Source organism: Dendropsophus ebraccatus, chromosome 12, assembly GCF_027789765.1.
Source record: "Dendropsophus ebraccatus isolate aDenEbr1 chromosome 12, aDenEbr1.pat, whole genome shotgun sequence".
Classification (NCBI taxonomy): Eukaryota; Metazoa; Chordata; class Amphibia; order Anura; family Hylidae; genus Dendropsophus; species Dendropsophus ebraccatus.
Window position 1 is genome coordinate 24794444 of NC_091465.1, and position 19513 is coordinate 24813956.

A 19513-nucleotide genomic window follows, 5' to 3' on the forward strand; every position below is an offset into this window, starting at 1 on the left:
CAGTTTTTCTTTGTCGGTTTCACTCCTGGTTTTGGCTAAACATAACCATATAAAACAGAGCTGCATTCATCTTTCTGCTGGCTTCGGAGATAAAATCTCCCAGATTTCCTTTAAAACTTTGCCTCTATATCAGAGCATGATGGGAGTTGTAGTTTTGCAACAGCTGGAATGGCATACATTGGGGGGGGGGGGGAAGAGGACACTTTACTACATTGGTTCACTTTAAAGCGAACGTACCATCAGTTACATTCGCTTTAAGTGTTGCACATGAATAGAAGGGCACTGTTGCGGAGAAGTAGGTAGAACCGCAGCCGGTTCCCACGCACAGCGCTGGTGTATTACTGAGCACCGGCCTGGGCTGAAGCCGGCCTTCCTCCAGTGGAAGGAAACCCCCGCTCCTCTATGACGCAACTCCATTGATTTTAATGGAGCCGCATCACAGAGGGAAGAGGGTTTCCTCCCACTGGGGACGGGCCGGTCCACCTCCAGTGTTTCAGCCCTGGCCGGTGCTCGGTAATAGACCAGTGCCGTGCGGCACCAGTTTCCCTGCGCTGGCCTATTCATGTGCAACACAAAGCGAATGTACAAAAAAATCTGAATATAGACAATTACATTTTTTTCATAGTTTTTATTTTTTTAACCAATTAGGTGTTACCCATCCTCTCCTGATACCTGATTGAGGCGCAGATTGTTTGCACTTATAAATTCAAGCACATGACTAGGAGGAACTTCTTCTATAAAAACCCTCTTGAGAATAGAATTCAGAAAACAAACGATAAAGTTTTGCCAATACAAGTAATCAGTTTAGCAAGCTAAAGTAAAATTTTTTTTTAAAAAAGTGTGGAATCCCCCTTTAAATGCACCTTTCCATCCTGCTCACCAGAACGTACATACACACCCCACACAAGGTCAGAGTTCATCTTCTTTATATATATATATATGTATATGTAAATGGACGTTCTTTAACAATGACATATTCCTCTACATTCACCCCGAGATCACTTTACGGCTGCGGCTTCATTCAGGTTTAAAGCCAATGTTGTACCTATCTAGAAAACATTAATAGTTCTGGGCGCCCTAAAACATGAATAAAAAAAAAAAAAAAATAAGACACAAGTCCATTAGGGAATGAATGGTGAAGATGATGGGGCGTTTCCTGAATTGAAGAGCTGCGGCCTCTGCTTCCTGTAACCCCCCGGACTAGGAGGCAGCCATTGTTCTGCTCAGTGCTTACGGATGTCGAGAAGGCACAGGGCTGACGCGTCATGTGCAGCTGATGGCTAATCTCACTTGTCGCATGGTTAAGGTGCTTCGGCGGTCACCTAGACTTCCCCGGCTTCTCATACAGGGGATCCCTCTAGATGAGGAAGCAGAGGGTTTTTCCCAGGCTCTTTGCCGTCTTCCTTGCCTTCGGCTTTCAGCCATTCCATCTTCTGTTGGTGCTGCCGGATAGCATCGGCCACGCGGGCATCAATCATGGCTTCTGTCAACACACCATCTTCTGAAGCGTATGCTGCTGCCTGGAATACATACAATAATAAAGCTTTACAACCAGAAGGAAAGCACGTCGACAATAAACATCTTAGAGCACTAAACAACTTCCACAGCTTCTAAAAAAACAGGGGGCTTATCATACAGGGAGACAATAAATGTGTCTAGGGTTGCAGTACCGAGACCCCCACTGATCTAATGATAGAGTCAACAAATGCATGTAGCTGTGTGTTTACTGTAGGAGACTCCATAGAAAGAAGCGCACAGCTGTGTGCTTCTCCCAGTTTGATCTAATGATCAGCAGGCACCCAGATCGATTAACACATATTACTTTGGACAATCCCTTGATAATAAGCATTATAGGGTGCCCATTCAGATCAAAGTTGTCTATGTGGACAGGATAAGTCCTCCACAGTGAGAGACACTTTTAGTAACTTCTCTCTCCTCCAGCTCCAAAAAATAACTGCCCCGAGCAGTGAACCCCCTATTTAACTAATGCATCATGGCTCTGTGTGCAGTATATCTGTGCATTAGGGTGCTCCGGATAGTCATAAGCTTTCCCATGTTGTGAATTTGCTACTGATGGTGGTTATGATGAAGTAGGGGCTTTGCTATGGAACCCCTGGCGTTTTTACAAAATGGACAACCCCTTTAATACCAGGGATGCAACATCTCATTTCCCTCTGGCTGTGAAGAGCAGACACCAGACATACGGCCCTATAATCTGTATCTAACTGCAGCACATTTGCTGAAATAACATTCGGTGCGAGAAATCCAAGAGAAATCACTTGTACAAATTTCTCCTCACTTCATCATGTAAATGATTGTGTCACAAGAGGATTCACCGCTGCCGCTCCTACACCCCCCTCCCCCCCATGAATCATTCTAGGTCAAACGCCATCATCTACCATGGAAGTAAAAGTGTCAGCGTACAGCCCCACCCTCCGCAGCCAGACCCACTACGGATCAGAGACAGGAATATATCGACAAAATTCCCCAACATGTGTGTGTGTGTATATATATATATATATATATATATATATATATATATATATATATATATATACATACATATATATATATATACATATACACACACACACACACACACTGTATGTATGTATGTATATATACACATACAGGGTGGTCAGTATGTATAATAGGGTTATGAAGAGATTTATCAAACATGGTATAAAGTGAAAGTGGCTCAGTTGCCCCTAGCAACCAATCAGATTCCACCTTTCATTTTCCAACGAGTCTGTGAGGAAAGAAAGGTGGAATCTGATTGGTTGCTAGGGGCAACTGAGCCAGTTTCACTTTACACCATGTTTGATAACTCTCCCCCATTTCATAATCCATATATATATATATATATATATATATATATATATATATATATACACATACACACACACATACATATACACACCCTATTATAAGTAGAATAGCGCCACCCAGTGGACACTTTATTTCCACATTTCCTGGAGGAATAACAGAGGAACAGCACAATGATGAGATGCAGTATGTAATCTCATGAAGAACTCTTGCATTTACTAGAGCAGACAAATCAGGGGAGCTGTCAGCCCTCATAGATGTTAATGGCGTCCATCTTTTCTAAGTGACTACCTCCATGACTGCATCAGACCCCCCCAAATAGGCTAATGCATTTCTCTTACATAGAGCAAATCACGAAAATGACAAACTTGTCACATCGACATCTACCGATTCCCTGACAGGTTTTGCTGACACTTCCACTCTTCTCCACGGGATACTTTTTGTGAATACATCTTAGTGTCTCTATTCTCCTAATGTCAATGGTGCAAGGACAAGGGGGGGGGGGCTCATGCTGGCTGTCTGCATTCAGCTGCAGGTCACGCGTGATATAGAAGAGAAGTGACACGTCTTTCCAAGCTGAAAATAGGTGTTTCGTATCCAGTGTAGGGCACCGGTGTGACAAGTGTCATTGTTCGTTCTGCAACACCGTAACATTGGGTAAGACTGAAAATAACACAAACAAGTTCAGTCTATAGCCATAGACTGTTGATCCAGAGGAAGGCAGCTTATGAAGCATTCCATGATCTTATCTGCCTTGGCAGCAGCTGTCTGACACTGGTAACTAGTTAAAGGGAATGTCTGCTGAAGGCAGCCTGTAGCAATCGCTGAATACAGACGGCCTCAGGCTGCCTTTAGAACGGATCGGCTCCTCACGATCATACAGCAGGGAGCCTAGCTGGGCCACTGTGCCACCAAAGAGTCCATTTAAATGGTTAAAAACCAGCACAGATGACCGGTCCGTGCAGACTATTAGCTAGGCCCCCAGGCTGCTGATAGCTGAGACATTATGTACAAAGAGCGCTCACATCGTGAGCTCTCTCTATACCTCCTTGGCGGCATTATGACTTCTGACTTTTTACCCGTACATCATGGCGCCTTAAAGGGAATGTGTCAACTAGATTTACTTTTACTGATTAGAGTCAGATACTAAAACTTATTCTTTTATTCTAATGTTTCTATTTTCTGACTGTAATTTTTTTATTTCACTTTTTGTACGGTATGTTATGGAAGCTGCCATCTTAATTGATGTGTTTTAAAAAGGATTTAGTGACATGTCTTACAGCAAGACTCATGGATATAGACAGCATAAGACAGTCTGTCCCCTTAAGATGAGTGTAAAACATCACTGAGTGTGCAATGTGACCTTTGAAGAGGTCATTTCACATGGAGCTGCTATTGTCTTCTCTATCTACTGGTGTCACATGACGTTGCAACGCTGGACAGATCACTTTACAGCAGCCTCCTCTTATCACCACAGACACAGCAGGAAGTGTCAGCTTACTTCTAGACCCAGTGGTGAGAATGAAAACTGCTATTATGATACAGTATAGATAGAAAAATTGAAAATTAGAAAAAATGTCACCAAGTCTGGCAATATTTAATATTTTCCAGCAGGCAGGGAGGAACATAATAAACAAGCTTAAAAGGGCAACTCCAGCTAAAAAGTTTTTTCTTACAAATCAACGGGTGTTAGAAAGTGCTAGAGATTTGTAATTTACTACTATTAAAGAAATCTCAAATCTTTTATACGTATCATGCTGCTGTATCATATAGACATGTAGGACATACAGCAGTTGATAAGTACTGGAAGATTTGTCATTTTTTATAGTAGTAAATTACAAATCTCTGGCACTTTCTGAAGCTAGTTGATTAGAAAATTTTGCATAAGTTGCCCTTTAACTTACCTCTCCCCGTGCCCCCGAAGCACTGGCTTGTCTCTCCAGAACACTCGTGGGCTCCAGCGACGTCACAAACCAGCTGATGGATTGCCTCTCAGCCAATCAGTGACTAGGGAGGGACACTGCTGCAGTCACTGACTGGCTAATCGGTACTCAGGGGAGAAAATGAGTTTTGGATGGAATCCTGGGGCCTGTGATGCGGCATATCAGGGGCACGGGGAGGTAAGTAACACTTATTATGTTCCCCCTGCCTGTTGGCAAGTTTTAAAAATCAGCGGACTTCTCCTTTAAAAATGTTTAACGTAAAAACATTATTTAAGCAATTAATCATTTCTTGATGACAGAATACCTTTAAGGGCATGTTCACACGTACAGGATCAGCAGTAGATTCGAAGCTGCAGATATCAATGTAACTAAATGACTGAACACAGCATCAAATCTGCAGATCCTGAACATGTCAACGCACCCTGAGGGATTAAATCAAATTTTTATATTAAATTATATTTTTCAAGTATTTTCAGTGATGTTTTTTTCTAATTTTACATTTTACTCTCTATATATTAAAAATTATCCTCAAATCTTGTAGTTTCCCTTTCTGGCCAATAAGTCTAAAATTAGGCTGAGACTTTTTGTTCTGTAGTGATCACTTTCCAACGGTGTCCTCCTTTTCAAAACAGACAGGTGACACCAGTATATAGAGAACAGAATGACCTCTATAAAGGTCACTGAGCATCACCAGAAGCTCTATCATATCTGAATGGGACACGTCCTGAATATTGTGTCTTATAGTCCATGGTGCTTGCTTTAAAGCGTATTGCTGGTAAAATAGCTCAGGCAAGATGGTAGCCCCAAAATAATGTACTAAACATTATTAAACAAAACAAAACAAAAATAATAATAATCAGAGATTAGAATAAAAGAACATGTTTCAGAACTATTCCTGTACTTAAAGTGTCACTGTCATTTACTTTTTTTTTTTTTTTTTTGCAGAAATCAATAGTACAGGCGATTTTAAGAAACTTTGTGATTGGGTTTATTAGCAGAAAAATGCATTTTTATCATGAAAAAGCAGTTTGAATCTCTCCCCCCTGCCGTTATGATTTTCTATGGAGAGTGGAGGGAGATGAGGCACCAAAACAGGACAACAAAGAGTTAATTTACAGCTACATCACCGGACTATCTCCTCTCAAGTCAGCACTGACCTCTCTGACCTCTGAATACCGGCTTTCACAGAGGTCCCGCTGTGTAATCCTTTGTTCTCTGTTGGCAACTAATCTCCTTCCTCCTCGCTCCCCTCTCCATAGGTTACACAGGGCTCGACTGATGTAAAGGAGTCAAGATTTCCTGATAATGAGCAGTGAATAAGAGAGAGGAGGGGGGGACCTGGGGAAAGTCTTTGTGAATGCAGATAATGGCATATTTGCCAAACAAACCCAATTACAAAGTTTCTTAAAATCGCTTGGACTATTGATTTCTGAAAAACAAACAAACAAAAACACACGACAGTGACACTTTAACTCCCTTAGAACACAGGGGTGTATACGATCTAATCCTGGTGATTTGTCCATTTTAATCCATTTAATGGTGACCATTTTAAGGGAGCGTTCACCTTTTTTCTTCACACTTCGATTTCCCCACCGTCTATCATTCCTCCCTCGTTACTTTTTAAAGGGACAACACCTTCAAGTTTTAACCTTTTTACCATATACTGGAATAAAGAACATTTTAGGGTTAGTTTTACTCTCTTTGGCAATGAACCTCGGCTTTTTTCCCGAAATTTACTTTTATTTCCTTATAGCTTTTAGTGCCTTTTTTTACGGCCTTTTTTAGGACTTCAAATGCTTTCATTTTTATTTATTGCCCCATTTACATTTTTATTTATTGCCCCATTTACATTTTTATTTATCCACATTGGTTTTTCTTTGGTTCCAAACCCTTTTATCTCCATGTTATGTACTTCTCATAATGATGCTTTTAAAAATATCTCTCTGAGTATCTATTCTCTTTTTTTGAGGACACTAAGGTGATCTTACTAATCCTGTCCGATACTTCGGTTAAACATTTAAGGCCCTATAACACCAAGACATTATCTGACAAATTCAGCAGATATCGCCCCATGTAATAGAACGAGTGAACAGCAGACGATCGGCTGATCATTGTCTTTCAACACGTCAAAAATAACGCTCCATTGGCCACACTTCTGTCTATGTAGTAAAAGATGCACGGCCGACGGTGGATTAAAGCAAAGGGTTCCATGACGATAGATAGGCTTGGTAAGAGAGTGCCAATCTAGTTGACCTTACAGCGAGAGTTGGTCTGTGTAACACTGCCTTTAGACTACTGATGCACCTGGTTCAGGAACTTTTTGGGCAAGAAAAGCCATGACCTTGTAAGAGTTAAACAAGGAGATAAGAGAGTCCATTGTCCAGCCACATGGGTGAAGGGGTGCCATTTTGATTTTTTTTTTATGCAGTTTTTAAAACCAAAAAGTAGGAGGGGATTTATATAAAAAACAAAACAAAAACACACCACCACCACATACATCTTTTCTATATATCTATTCATTGCTTTGTCTTAAAAAGCTGAATAAAATGGCCCATGTTAAAGCCTCTTCTAGCACCAATTGACGGATGTGTCATCCGGGATCCATTCCAAACCAAGATGGATCCTGAATGGGTTAATGACGGAAAGATGAGCTGTGCAGGCAGTAAAAGTGAACACATGCTCGAGCTAATGAAGTCCCATTTCTATTCATGAATGCCGGGGAAGTTGGAGTATTCACATTCGACAGCAATTCAGTGTAAGCAGTTTGACTTCAGCAGCTGGCAGGTGAAAGGCCCATCCTCCCCGCAAACTGCTTTCTTGAGGGATTTTCCAGAGCAGCGGCTGTGTAATGTAGATTAACTGGAATGGGAGAGTTCTCCCTCCTCTCATCTCCAGCTGAAGGTCATAGGAACGAGGAGATGCATTCAAGGAACCTAAGAGAACCTAACACCGGGCGGAGAGCGGCGTATCCAGAGGTCACTGGCACAGAACGTGGACTCCACCGCCTAGTTACCTCTAGTAATGAGCCATAGGTTGCTACCAGATCTGGTTGAGACTACTGACGTGGCGGACAAGGTTTCATGCAGATTGACAAACAATCACTAGGACTAGTGCTAAAGAAACAGGACAACGTCACTATTGGTTGGGAACATATGCTAGTCTAATTCCAAGTCTGACTAATGTTGTCTAGCTGCCTGCATAAAGCTTTAGATAGAAGACATTGTATTCATTGGAACTAGACATGAGTGAACCAGGTTCGGGTTCGAGTCGATCCTAACCCGAATGTTCGGTATTTGATTAGCTGGGGCTGCTGAACTTGGATAAAGCTCTAAGGTTGTCTGGAAAACATGGATACAGCCAATGACTATATCCATGATTTCTACATAGCCTTAGGGCTTTATCCAAGTTCAGCAGCCCCAGCTAATCAAATGCCGAAAGTTCGGGTTCGGATGGACTCGAGCATGCTCCAGGTTCGCTCATCTCTAATTGGAACAAATAGTTTTAAAAATCTCCCATTCTGGGTCTACAGTTGCTAGGCAGACCTTTTCATCTCCTTGGTTACAGACTACAAACCAACCAAGTGTAGTCTGAGACTATGGCCACACCTTTTTTGTGACCTATAATTAAAAAAAAACAAGCTAACTTATCAGCCAAAAAAAAAATTATCAAACTTTCAGAATCTTATTTTTCTTTTTGACCATTTTTTCCACTATTTTTGAGATTGTTTGCTTGGCCATAGTTTTAGCGTTTTTTTTTCGAGCAGTAGTAAACATCATAGCCCTGACAAGCAGCTATTTTAATTTGGGATGTATTTCGGGATAAACAAGGAAAAGTCACAATTTTGGGCATAATGAGCCTTTGCGGAAAAATCTGCCACTTTCGCATGGCAGAAATTTGGAGGTTTCGTGCCTTCCCCCTTGGCACAGTTTCTGTCAGATTAAAAGTTTATTCCCTATGCTAATGAGGCTTTTGGCGCACCCGGGGGGAGGGGGGGGGGGGAGCACTGGGTGGGTTTGGGCTATTGGGCTCTTCCGCTGTGGAGAGCTCTGCGCAAAGAATTGACAGGTCAATTTTTGCACGGAGAGCAGCTGGAGAGGAGGCGCATGAGCCCTCCCATACAGACACTGTAGGACACTGAGGCAGGAATGATTCCATGGTGGAGAGCTCCCCCATGGAATTCCGCCGATTTTACTCAGTGTGAACATACTCTAATTGATTTGCAATACCGCACACAAACTGAACACGAGTGGCGCTGTTTCAGGAAGAAATAAGCTATTTTTTTCTAATCCTGGACAACTCTCTTTTAAAGAGGATGTAAACGATTACAAAAACAATGTATAGGTTGCGTCTTGTGGTGCAGCTAGTCTCCAGAAAGACATGAGCTGCAATACCACACACTACCTGTAGAAAGATTGAGTACTGGAAGAAAGCAGCCATGTTTTTCTAACCCTGGGAATCTACATTTATTTGTAGTATCAAACTTCAACTTTCTAAGCTCACAAACTAGCAGCACCCCCTTACTAAAAGTAATAGGTCCAGGCATTAAGAAAATCTAGCGCAAGCAAACCAGTTTTTATTCCTTAACAATAACAAAACAATGAACCCCAAGGAAGCGGCGCAGCAGGCGGCGCCGTCTCTATATAAACAGAGTTTTGAATCTTAATTATTAATCGAGTGTTTAAAAATTAATTGCCATTAAACATTTACAAATGACAAGAAGAGCTGAAGGCATCCATGATATAGACATAACTGCAGGTTTTCATTTAATATCTAAAAGAATCTTTAAAACAGCTGGCGGCCATTATAACGCCAAGCTTTAGTCTGACGCCGCTCCAAGAAAGCATCGCCTTACGGGTTAGCGGATAGCGCCAGCTATTATAGGATGAGCTACAGATATAGAAAAGCACTAAACATTGGATATGGTGTGCATGTGTACCCGCCAGGTATCAGGCGTCCTCCTCTCTAAATTACCATCAATTTATGTGTAAGCCAATTGGAACTGCATTGGCTGCTGCCCCTATGAAGGGTACAGTCTACTGCCAACTTACCTAGACCATCAGTATACTGCCAGCCAGTGGTAGCTCAATGGTTAACAACGTGATTCATTATTAAAGGGGAACTCTGATGATTTTTTTTTCCCTTTCAAATCAACAGGTGTCTAAAAGTTATACAGATTTGTAACTTAATTCCAGTACTTATTAGTTGCTGTATGTTCTGCAGGAAGTGGTGTATTCTATCCAGTCTGACACAGTGCTCTCCGCTGCCACCTCTATCCTCTGCCTAAGAGGTTTTCTATGAGAATGTGCTACTGTTTTGGACGTCCAAATACACCACTTCCTGCAGGGCATCCAGCAGCTGATAAGTACTGGAAGATTTCAGATTTTTTTTTAAATAGACGTAAATTACAAATCTATATAACTTTCTGATACCAGTTGATCTGAAAGAAACACATTTTTTGGCCGGAGTTCCCCTTTACCTGAATTAAAATGCAAGCAACCTGAGGAGCCATCAAGGTAGAAAGTCAACTAATACCACTTGTTAGGAACAAGCAACAGTTTTCGGCTTTCAGTACTCTTAGGGTAAATTCACACGGGCGTCTTGCATAAGAAATCCGCAGCTAATCCGCAATACACGTATTAATAATAATAAGAAGAATATGTGTATTGCGGATTAGCTGCGTATTTCTTGTGCGAGACGCCCGTGTGAATTTACCCTAAAACAGCAGTGCAATTAGCTTTAATGGCCGCCACATTTCCTATAGACAGAAGAGAAGGATTGGGCACCCTAGATGTCATCATGCCTGATCCTTTGTTCTTTTGGGAGATAAACCGTTTCCAGGTGTCTGGTTGTGACATATCCCCTTTTCTCTACTCCGAACAAATGCACACTCAACTAAACTGAGCAAACGTGTGTTATCTATAACATTTAAAGGCACTGCAGACCTTCACAACCATTTCTCCGAGCTTGTAACTATATATCCCCACTCCCATCTCGAAAATCCCTTTCATTATTTAATTGGACTCCTCAATGACTTCATTTTAGTTTAGGTGACCAGACAAACTAAGGGGCTGTTCACTCCATGATTTTCTGTTCATCAAGTGTAGACATTTGAATGCTTGAAAAACATACTGAGATGTCTAGCCTGATATAACTATGGGGGCACATTATCAAACCTGGTGCAGAGGAGCAGTTGCCCATAGCAACCAATCAGATTCCAGCTTCCATTTTTTTTTAGAAGCCTTATTTTAAAAACAAAAGCTGGGATCTGATAGGTTGCTATGGGCAACTGCTCCCCGGCCCAGGGTCTGATAAATCCCCCAAAAGAGAGGAATTGGCATATCGCACATCAGTTACCTCCCCACCACTGTTCCTTTTGGTAGATTTATTAAGGGTGCGTTCACACGTACAGGATCTGCAGCAGATTTGATGGCGCAGAGTTACTTTGCATTGAATCTGCAACTTCAAATCTGCTGCAGATCCTGTACGTATGAACGCACCCCAAGGGCTTTTGACCCTTTAATAAATCTGCCGACAGGCATGATGTCGCCTGATCATGGTCTTTTAACATGCCAAAAGATCACGATTATGATCTGCTGCACATCACTACATGTAATAGCAATGGCAGCAGCACCAGACCCCTCGTCAACTTCAATGGGCTGCCTGGCTCCTCCCCACACACTGTCTGTGTGTGTAATAGCACAGGCAACGAGCGGAGGACGTGGGAGAAGCGAGCTGACTGGTTGGCACTCGCTGAAAAATACTGAATGTAGGCTAAAAATGTATATACCATACATACAAACACACACACACACACATTCACATTATATATATATATATATATATATATATATATATATATATATATATATATAATCTCTATATCTCTTCCTTGGAGACTTAAGTGACACTCACCCCCTTTTTGCATTCTGACATCTCTACACAGGTGTAAAGGGTAAATTTAGCGGTTTTCACACCTTATTTTATATCATACGTCATGGTGCCACTTAGCCCCGCCCACAACGCCACCATTCGCCCCTTGGCAGCCATTGGTGGGCCGACCTAGAGGGGGTGGGGCCTAGACCTTTATGCCAGCCTGTTCCAATGGCTGTTGAGGGGGTGGGGCCAACGGTGGCGTTGTGGGCGGGGCTAAGTGGCGTTAATGCCACAAAGCCCCGCTCACTTAACATAATCTGCAGTTGATAAAAGATGACTTTTTACTTGAACAAACACCATGACGTATGATATAAAATAAGGTATGAAAACCGCTAAATTTATCCTTTACACCTGTGTAGAGATGTCAGAATGCACAAAGGGGGTGAGTGTCACTTTAAAGGAGATTTAAAAAAAAGTTGTCAGCCAGCAGGGGGAACATAATATACAATCATTACTTGCCTCTCCCCGTGCACCCGCATCACATGACCCAAGACCCCTGCCGGAAGGCATTTTCCCCACAGTTTCGATGATGTCTTGACGCAGGGGAAAATGCCTGATCCAGCTGATGGATTGCCCGCTCAGCCAATCAGCAACTGTGGTGGTGTCCCATTTCAGTCACCGACTGGCTGAGCAGGGTAGTGACATCAGCTGTGAAGGAGATCCCGGAGCCCGACGAGGGTCCCGTAGCAGTGTTTTTTTTTTAAGCATGATGTCCATCTCTACACCGCTTCCATATATACCCCAGTATATGCTGATAGATGTAGTGACTTTAAATTAGGTAAAGGTTGTTTTAAACGGATAGATCCGCTAGAGTACTCTGTGTTATACGTCGGCATATCAGTCAGCTGTTATAAATATATAGCTATGTAGAAGTATACATCAACAATGATGCTTATCTTGTATATATGTTTTATGTGTAATCTAAGCGTGCATTAAAATCCTAATGTGAACAGTCCCAAATGTTAAAAACAAAACAAACAAAAAAAAAAAAAGACAAGACGATGCAATTAATAATAATAAAAAATTAGCCGCAAAGACGTAGTAGAGGAGAAGCTACACAATAAAGACGGGCGTCGATAGCTCTATAGGATTTGACGTGTTGCTCGGTTCCATCGAGTCTATTACGTATGAAGGCTTGTCAAGGTTGTTCTTATCCTCACAGCACCGTGCCCTTGAAATTTACCATGTCAGCAAAGACAGGGCAAGGTCTAGTGATATAAAGGAAGGGTGGGGGGTGGTGAAACAGATTAGGACGTCCCCACCCCCCTCCTATATTAACAAAGGGGTTAATGCTTCAATTTATTGGAGGTGCTGCAGTGTCTGGCTGCATTAATACCTATAAAGTGTTCATCCCTATAAGTCATCGACAAACCTCTGCATCTCGCCGCCGTATACTGCGATGCTTTGCGCTTGGCTGCTTTTCTGAATGACTTTCTAAAAATAGCCGAGCTGCGGGGTCCCTGCCTGTCAGGGGAGGTGAAGGGGGGGAAAACGGGAAGAGGGATGAGAAAAGATGACGGAGGAAGAGAGGGAGAGGGGAGCGAGCGGCTGTCCCTGCTGAGAGCTGCTGGCGTACTAAAAACCAGCATCCCGCCTCATTCATATTCATACTTTTTATCTCCCCCTGCGGACACGTTAACCCATTTCCGCAGACTTGGCTGACAAAGCAAGTCTTGAGCCAAGCTGGAAGGAGAGATACCCTTTAACAAGGTTACCCTCTCAGCGGAGGACTGGAGGAAGGGGCGGGCGGATACAGTGACACAGTTCATGTGTTTATGGGGACAGATTCCTCGCGCTGCTGGAGGCCCAGGTGACCATGTGCTCCTCAATTCCTTTAAGAGCTACTAAATAATGCAGCGTTTAGTGGCACGAGTGTAATGGCATCCATTTAAGACGCCGCGCATCTATGTTCTCGCAGGCTTGGATGTAATTCTGCAATGTGATATAGATTGGTGTCATCTATTACCCGCAGGCGTCGCACCCTGAACCTTTTATGCTCTTGAATCAGAGATATTGCAATAGATTCCTTTCCTTATGCCACCTTAAAAAACATCTAGTAGACATTATTGTCAGATTGGGAGGAGGAGGAGGAGGAAGGTACTGGTATGGGCCTGTTTTTTAGCGTATTTTACAGAGTTAGGCTATGTTAACACGGCGTATGAGACCGGCCGTTCTGTGACCCGGCCAGGTCACGGAACAGCCAGTCTCTGCGAAGATCATCCCGGCTGGTAATGCAGTACTGACTGGGTGATCTTTCGGGCCGCAGTGTTCTGATGCGGGAGCATCAGCACGTGCCCACATCAGAACTCTCATAGCACACAATGAAGCAAGCGGCCGGAGCCGCTCGCTTCATCGTGTGCACTGACAGGTCTTTCTGCAGCCGCAATTCACTGAATTGCGGCCGCAGGAAACTGACATGTCAGTTCTTTGCGGCGCCGTATGAGATCCCGTCCAGAGCGTATACTATGTGTATACGCTCCGGCCGGGATCCCATAAAATGTGCATGCAGCGCTCCACCCGCACAAAGTACAGCCGTTGTTTGCCGGTGGCAACAACGGCCGTACTTTTACGCTGTGTGAACATAGCCTTAAACTGCAATGATATTTTACACCAGGGGGGTCAAGCTGGTGGGCGTCTAGTTTTTGCAAAACTACAATTCCCATCATGCCTGGACAGCCAAAGCGAAGCTTTGGCTGTCCAGGCATGATGGGAATTGTAGTTTTGCAACAGCTGGAAGGCCGCCAGTTTGACACTTGTGTTTTACATAGTTTTGCAGTGCGGCATGCCACGATCCCTGTGCACACAGCGAGCTGCATACACATGAGGTATGAGGAGTTTGGGTCTACAATCAGCCTTGACCCGAAATCCATCCAACACTAAAGATCCCGAAATTCGTTTCAGGTCCAATTTGCTCAAATTGGTCGCAAATTCAGAATCAACATTATCCCTGCTCCTGTAGAGTATGTCCACGCTAAGGAATTCTAACAGAGAATTTGCAGCAGATTCCGCTGCTCGTCCCTGCACGCTCCCACTTTACTCTCCGCCCGTCCCATAGACTCCATTGTGTGGTTACAGATTCCGCCGTCCGCCCAAAAAATTGACTTGTCCAAAATGGAGTCTTTGGGACGGGTGGAGTTTTAAGCATGAGCATGCGGGGACGAGTGGTGGAATCCGCGGCAAGATTTCTGTAGTGTGCCCATTACCCTTAGACTGACCAGTGAAGTATGCACCATACACCTTGGAAAGCATCCTGCCAAGCAAATGTAGTGAGTTGCATAGAGCATGGCATTGAAGTAGTCACACACCGCACCTACAACAGTGAATGTCATCTAGGGGTAACAAGGTATGCTCTAGCGTTCACTGCACAAAGTGTCACCAATTTGCCTGACGAAAGACCCCCAAAAATTCTAATTTGGATGGGAAATTCTGAACAAATTTGATTATTTTACTTTGAAATGAACGTAAATGCTAACTGTAAGGCAGCTTTTCTTTATTCCACCAAGGTTACCCCCCCATACATATGCATGCTCGACTCTGCTGTGCATGCATTCTGAGAGAAGACAATAAGCTGCTAACTCGGCACCTGCTTTGCTCCGTTGGAAAGAAAATAATCCGGCATATTATAATAATCATATATTATACTTTATCCAAACACCAACAAAGAGTAAACTGGCACAGCAAGTGTTAACCTTCTAGGAGATCCACTCTCACAAACATGTGAGGGATTTCAGCTTAGCAGGTTTTCCTGGAACAGCGTAAGTGCATGTGGTGCGCTCAGCGTATGAAATCCACAGTCTTGCCTTACAGTATCAAAATGAAGAAAATAGAGACACTCACTTTGTATCTACAAAAAATTGTGCTCTTTATTCCATATGAACACTTAAAATCAGCAGGTAGGACGCCGGTGTGTCTGCATGCTTCTTAAGTGACAGCTGTTTCGCGTTAATTGCACTTCTCCAGACCTTCATTTTGATACTATTATATTTTTTTTATTATATATGCCCGATTCTTCTATCATCCCCCCTACATATTCAGTCAAGAAACCCCCATACATGGCAGATGATGGCTGGTGGTTCAGAATTGCAGCACTCTGTAAGGACGTAACAGAGAAGTGTGCTTTTCTTTACCACCTTCCTTGTAAAGCAAACTCAGAGTTGTGGGATCTCTCTCCTCCAAACAGATGAGGGTCTCATATATAGGATCCCCACCAATGAATCATTTACAGCAAGGGGGTCAAACTCACGGCCCTCCAGCTGTTGCAAAACTACCATTCCCATCATGCCTTCAGCTTAAAGGGGTTATCCATCTAAGAGAGAAAAAATGACATGCTATCTGGTCTTACTCATCAAGTCCCCCTGATATTTTGAGCCATCTCCTGTCTAGTGTAGGTTTAGATCTCTGCTTGCTGACTGTGAATGAAAATATTCTAGTTCCATCCAGACTCTAAGAACACGTATAAGGGTATGTGCACACTATGGAATCCGCGCGGATCACCCGTGGCGGTTTCCACAAACTGCCCCCGCTCACAGCTGCGTGCATCTCCACTGGTCCCATATGCTGAGAGGGTTCATTCATTGGGCTGACGGCCGAATCTGCCAAACCATAGAATGAAGCATATGGGACCAACGGACATGCATGAGGCTGTGAGCGGGGGCAAGCTGCGGAATCCACCACTGGTGATCTGCACGGGTTCCATAGTGTGCACATACCCTAACACTTACAATATGCAGAGCTGTGACACAAAGACAGGTACAAATGCCTGTATTCACTGACAAAAACCAGAGATAAAACTATTCATTTTTATATTACAGAAACCTAGGCTCAGGGACACATGTAAGTCTATAGAAGCTGCACAGGTGCATGCAGATGATGTCTCCTGGTGGTTGAGTTACCAAGTCAATAGACAGCTAACTTGGCCCTCAGAGCGGAGATCACATGTCCTGTGACTACAAAGGGAGGGGGGAAAGGGTGCCGAGTGCAGTCAGAGTGGACCCAGAGTAGAAGATTTTAGACATCCAGAGCAGATATGAGAAAATGAGAAATTAGAAAATGAGAATGACAAAAAAAAGAGGGATTGTATGCAAGATAGGGTGTTATTGGGAAGGAGTATTGTTTAGAATATTATTTTTGTTACTCGGATAACCCCTTTAAGCTTTGGCTGTCCAGACTTGATAGGAATTATAGTTTTGCAACAGCTGGAGGGTCTAAAGTTTGATACCTATGATTCACAGCATACCCTGCCTTACGGAGGAGGTGAAAATGTTTATGGCATGGCTTGTTGAGGTCTGGCAGTAAAGATCCTGTCCTTAGTTACCCAAAGAGAGGTACCGGCACATGTCGCCCTATGTCAGCTATGAAATGCATCACACCGCCTAATAACCAAAACAATATTGGACCAAAAAGATGATGCTCAAGGCACGGATAACACCCACCCTTGTGATCACTATCTGCAAAACCTTACCATCCCCCATATAATCGGGAGACATCCACCAATCCCATTAATGGGTGATCCCCCTTCTACAATTCAGCATCTGCCCAGTATCATTCTGCAGTGGCACCCAGGAACCAGGCTGTGTATCTGCCGCAGAGCCTACAATGTGAGGATGGGAAATAAAAAAAAAAAAAAAAAGACGATGACGAAGAAGAAGAAGAAGGCTTCTCACAATCAAGCAAATCCTTACAAAAGGCAAGACAGCCTGTGGGGAGAGAGTCAATGTAAACGCTTTCGCTCAATGCAGAAGCATCGAGGCCTCCTGCTCCCTGGCCCTCGCTAATGCAAATGGTTATCCACCCAGCGGAGATAATGGTCTTGAAACACTGCTCTGCAGTCATTTTCTGCAATTTGTCACACAGGCTCAGCCGCCTGAGCTCAATCGGGCGTCGCGGCATCGCTTTGCGCTCCCCTCTCCCTTTTTAATACCATTATTTAGTTCTGCATTTTTCTACAAAGAACATGAAAACATGTAGAAATAATGGGAAAAGCCAGGATCAGACGGCAAATAGATTCTAATTAGAGCAAAATACGCGGCCCTATTGTACAGGCTCGGCGACGAGAAGCGCGTCAGGGGTAGTCGCCACCGCTGCAAAACATTACTCACCTCCGGAATTCAGATGGTAAAAGGTCCTGGTGTCCCTGGATATATCCCTCAAAGACATTACTGTGATAAACGGCGCTCCCTTTCCCCTTAAGAGGGTCACATCCCATTAGGTATAAGGGCACAAAAATAACAAGACTAGAACCTGTACGTTAATGCATTGTTATAGCGGCAGACAATTTAGGAGCCATTCAGCCCAAACACGCAGCCATGAATGCTTAAAGGGAAACTGTTAGCAGAATCTCCCTATTACGCACAGGGCACAGAGTTTAAAGTTTCTTACCTTAAAGGGATACTCCAGCAGGGGGAAAAATTCTTTTAAATCAACTGGAGTCAAAAAGTGCCAGGAATCTGTAATTTACTTCAATTAAAAAAAAACCTCAAGTCTTCCAGTACTTATCAGCTGCTGTATATCCTGCAGGAAGTGGTGTATTCTTACCAGTCTGACACAGTGCTCTCTGCTGCAACCTCTGTCCACAGCAAAATCAAATCCCCATAGAAAACTTCTCCTGCTCTCCAAACTGGAAAGAATACACCACTTCCAGCAGGACATACAGCAGCTGATAAGTACTAGAAGACTTGAGATTTTTTTTTTTTTTTACAGAGGTAAATTACAAATCTCTGGCACCAGTTGAAAAACATTCATGGGAAACCCCTTTAATCCTCAGCGTTGTTTCTGTGCTGTTAGGAGTTTAATCAATATGCAAATATGACTACAGTTGCCAGTGCACCAATCCGCCCCTGGGGGTTGGTGGGAATGGGTGCACAGGTGGCCGTAGTCATATTAGCATATGGATTAAAGTCTTAAAGGGGTACTCCAGCAAAAAGCTTTTTCCCAGTACTTCTAACCTGCTGATGGCTTCCCTTTAAATGGATGGATTGAAAGACAGCGCCACACCTGTCCATGGACGGCTTCCTGCACTGTGATACATTGTTACACAAGCAAAATTCTGAATTATGTATCGTGCAAATGCTCCTCTTTTCCTTCTCCTAGAAATACGTGAATAAATTAACAGGGCACTAATATTTATAAGTCCAGCTGCGTTGGGAAGTGTCCAGGAGGTGGGTTCTTCTCTTTAGGTGCATGGATTTAGTGGCCTCTCCTCTCAGATAAAATTGACAGCTCTTACATAAAATTGAAACGACTGCCTGGGCTGTCAATCATAGCTGAGAGGAGGAGCCAGAAAAGCTCCATGCACCTAAACATCCCGCCTCCTGGACACTTCCAAAGGTGGCAGCGGCAGTAAATGTTTCTTTGAAATGACAGAAACACTTTAAATAGTCTACTGTGATCTGGAAATCTGATGCTCTGGGATTCCTGCAAACCTGGCATCAATAATAGCCCAGATACACGGCTAGCTGGAAATTACTGTATTAAAATTATTCATCAGGGAGAAGGGATTTGTTGCGGCTGTTTGCCAAGAAGCAGCCTGAATATGTTCCTGTGTTGCTTAGCAATGTGCACCATGACAAACAGCTGACATACACATCTCTGAATTTATGTACATCTTTAGATATGTCGCATTCCACTTAGGCACTGAAAAAGTTCCTTAAAGTGTTCCTTTAAGGAAGTGACACCTCCCACATACATGTGCAAAGATTTGATGGGTCGGGTTATGCATGTCGAGACTCCCACGATCAGTAGGATAAGAAAGAAGAAGTATGCAGATAAGCTGGATAAAGATCGCTGTCAGCTGGGGAAGTGAAGCTCTTAAA

At 43.3% G+C, this 19513-nt stretch overlaps 1 protein-coding gene across 1 annotated transcript in view; it reads right to left on the minus strand.

Annotated features, from left to right (window-relative positions):
- Positions 1–909: 909 nt before the first annotated feature.
- Positions 910–19513, minus strand: part of ATAD3A (ATPase family AAA domain containing 3A) — a 67318-nt gene continuing 48714 nt past the window's right edge. Inside the window, exon 16 of the mRNA XM_069947851.1 lies at positions 910–1520. Within this exon, the coding sequence (XP_069803952.1) occupies positions 1341–1520 (180 nt within the window). The 3' untranslated portion in view covers positions 910–1340. The remainder of the gene's footprint in view (positions 1521–19513) is intronic.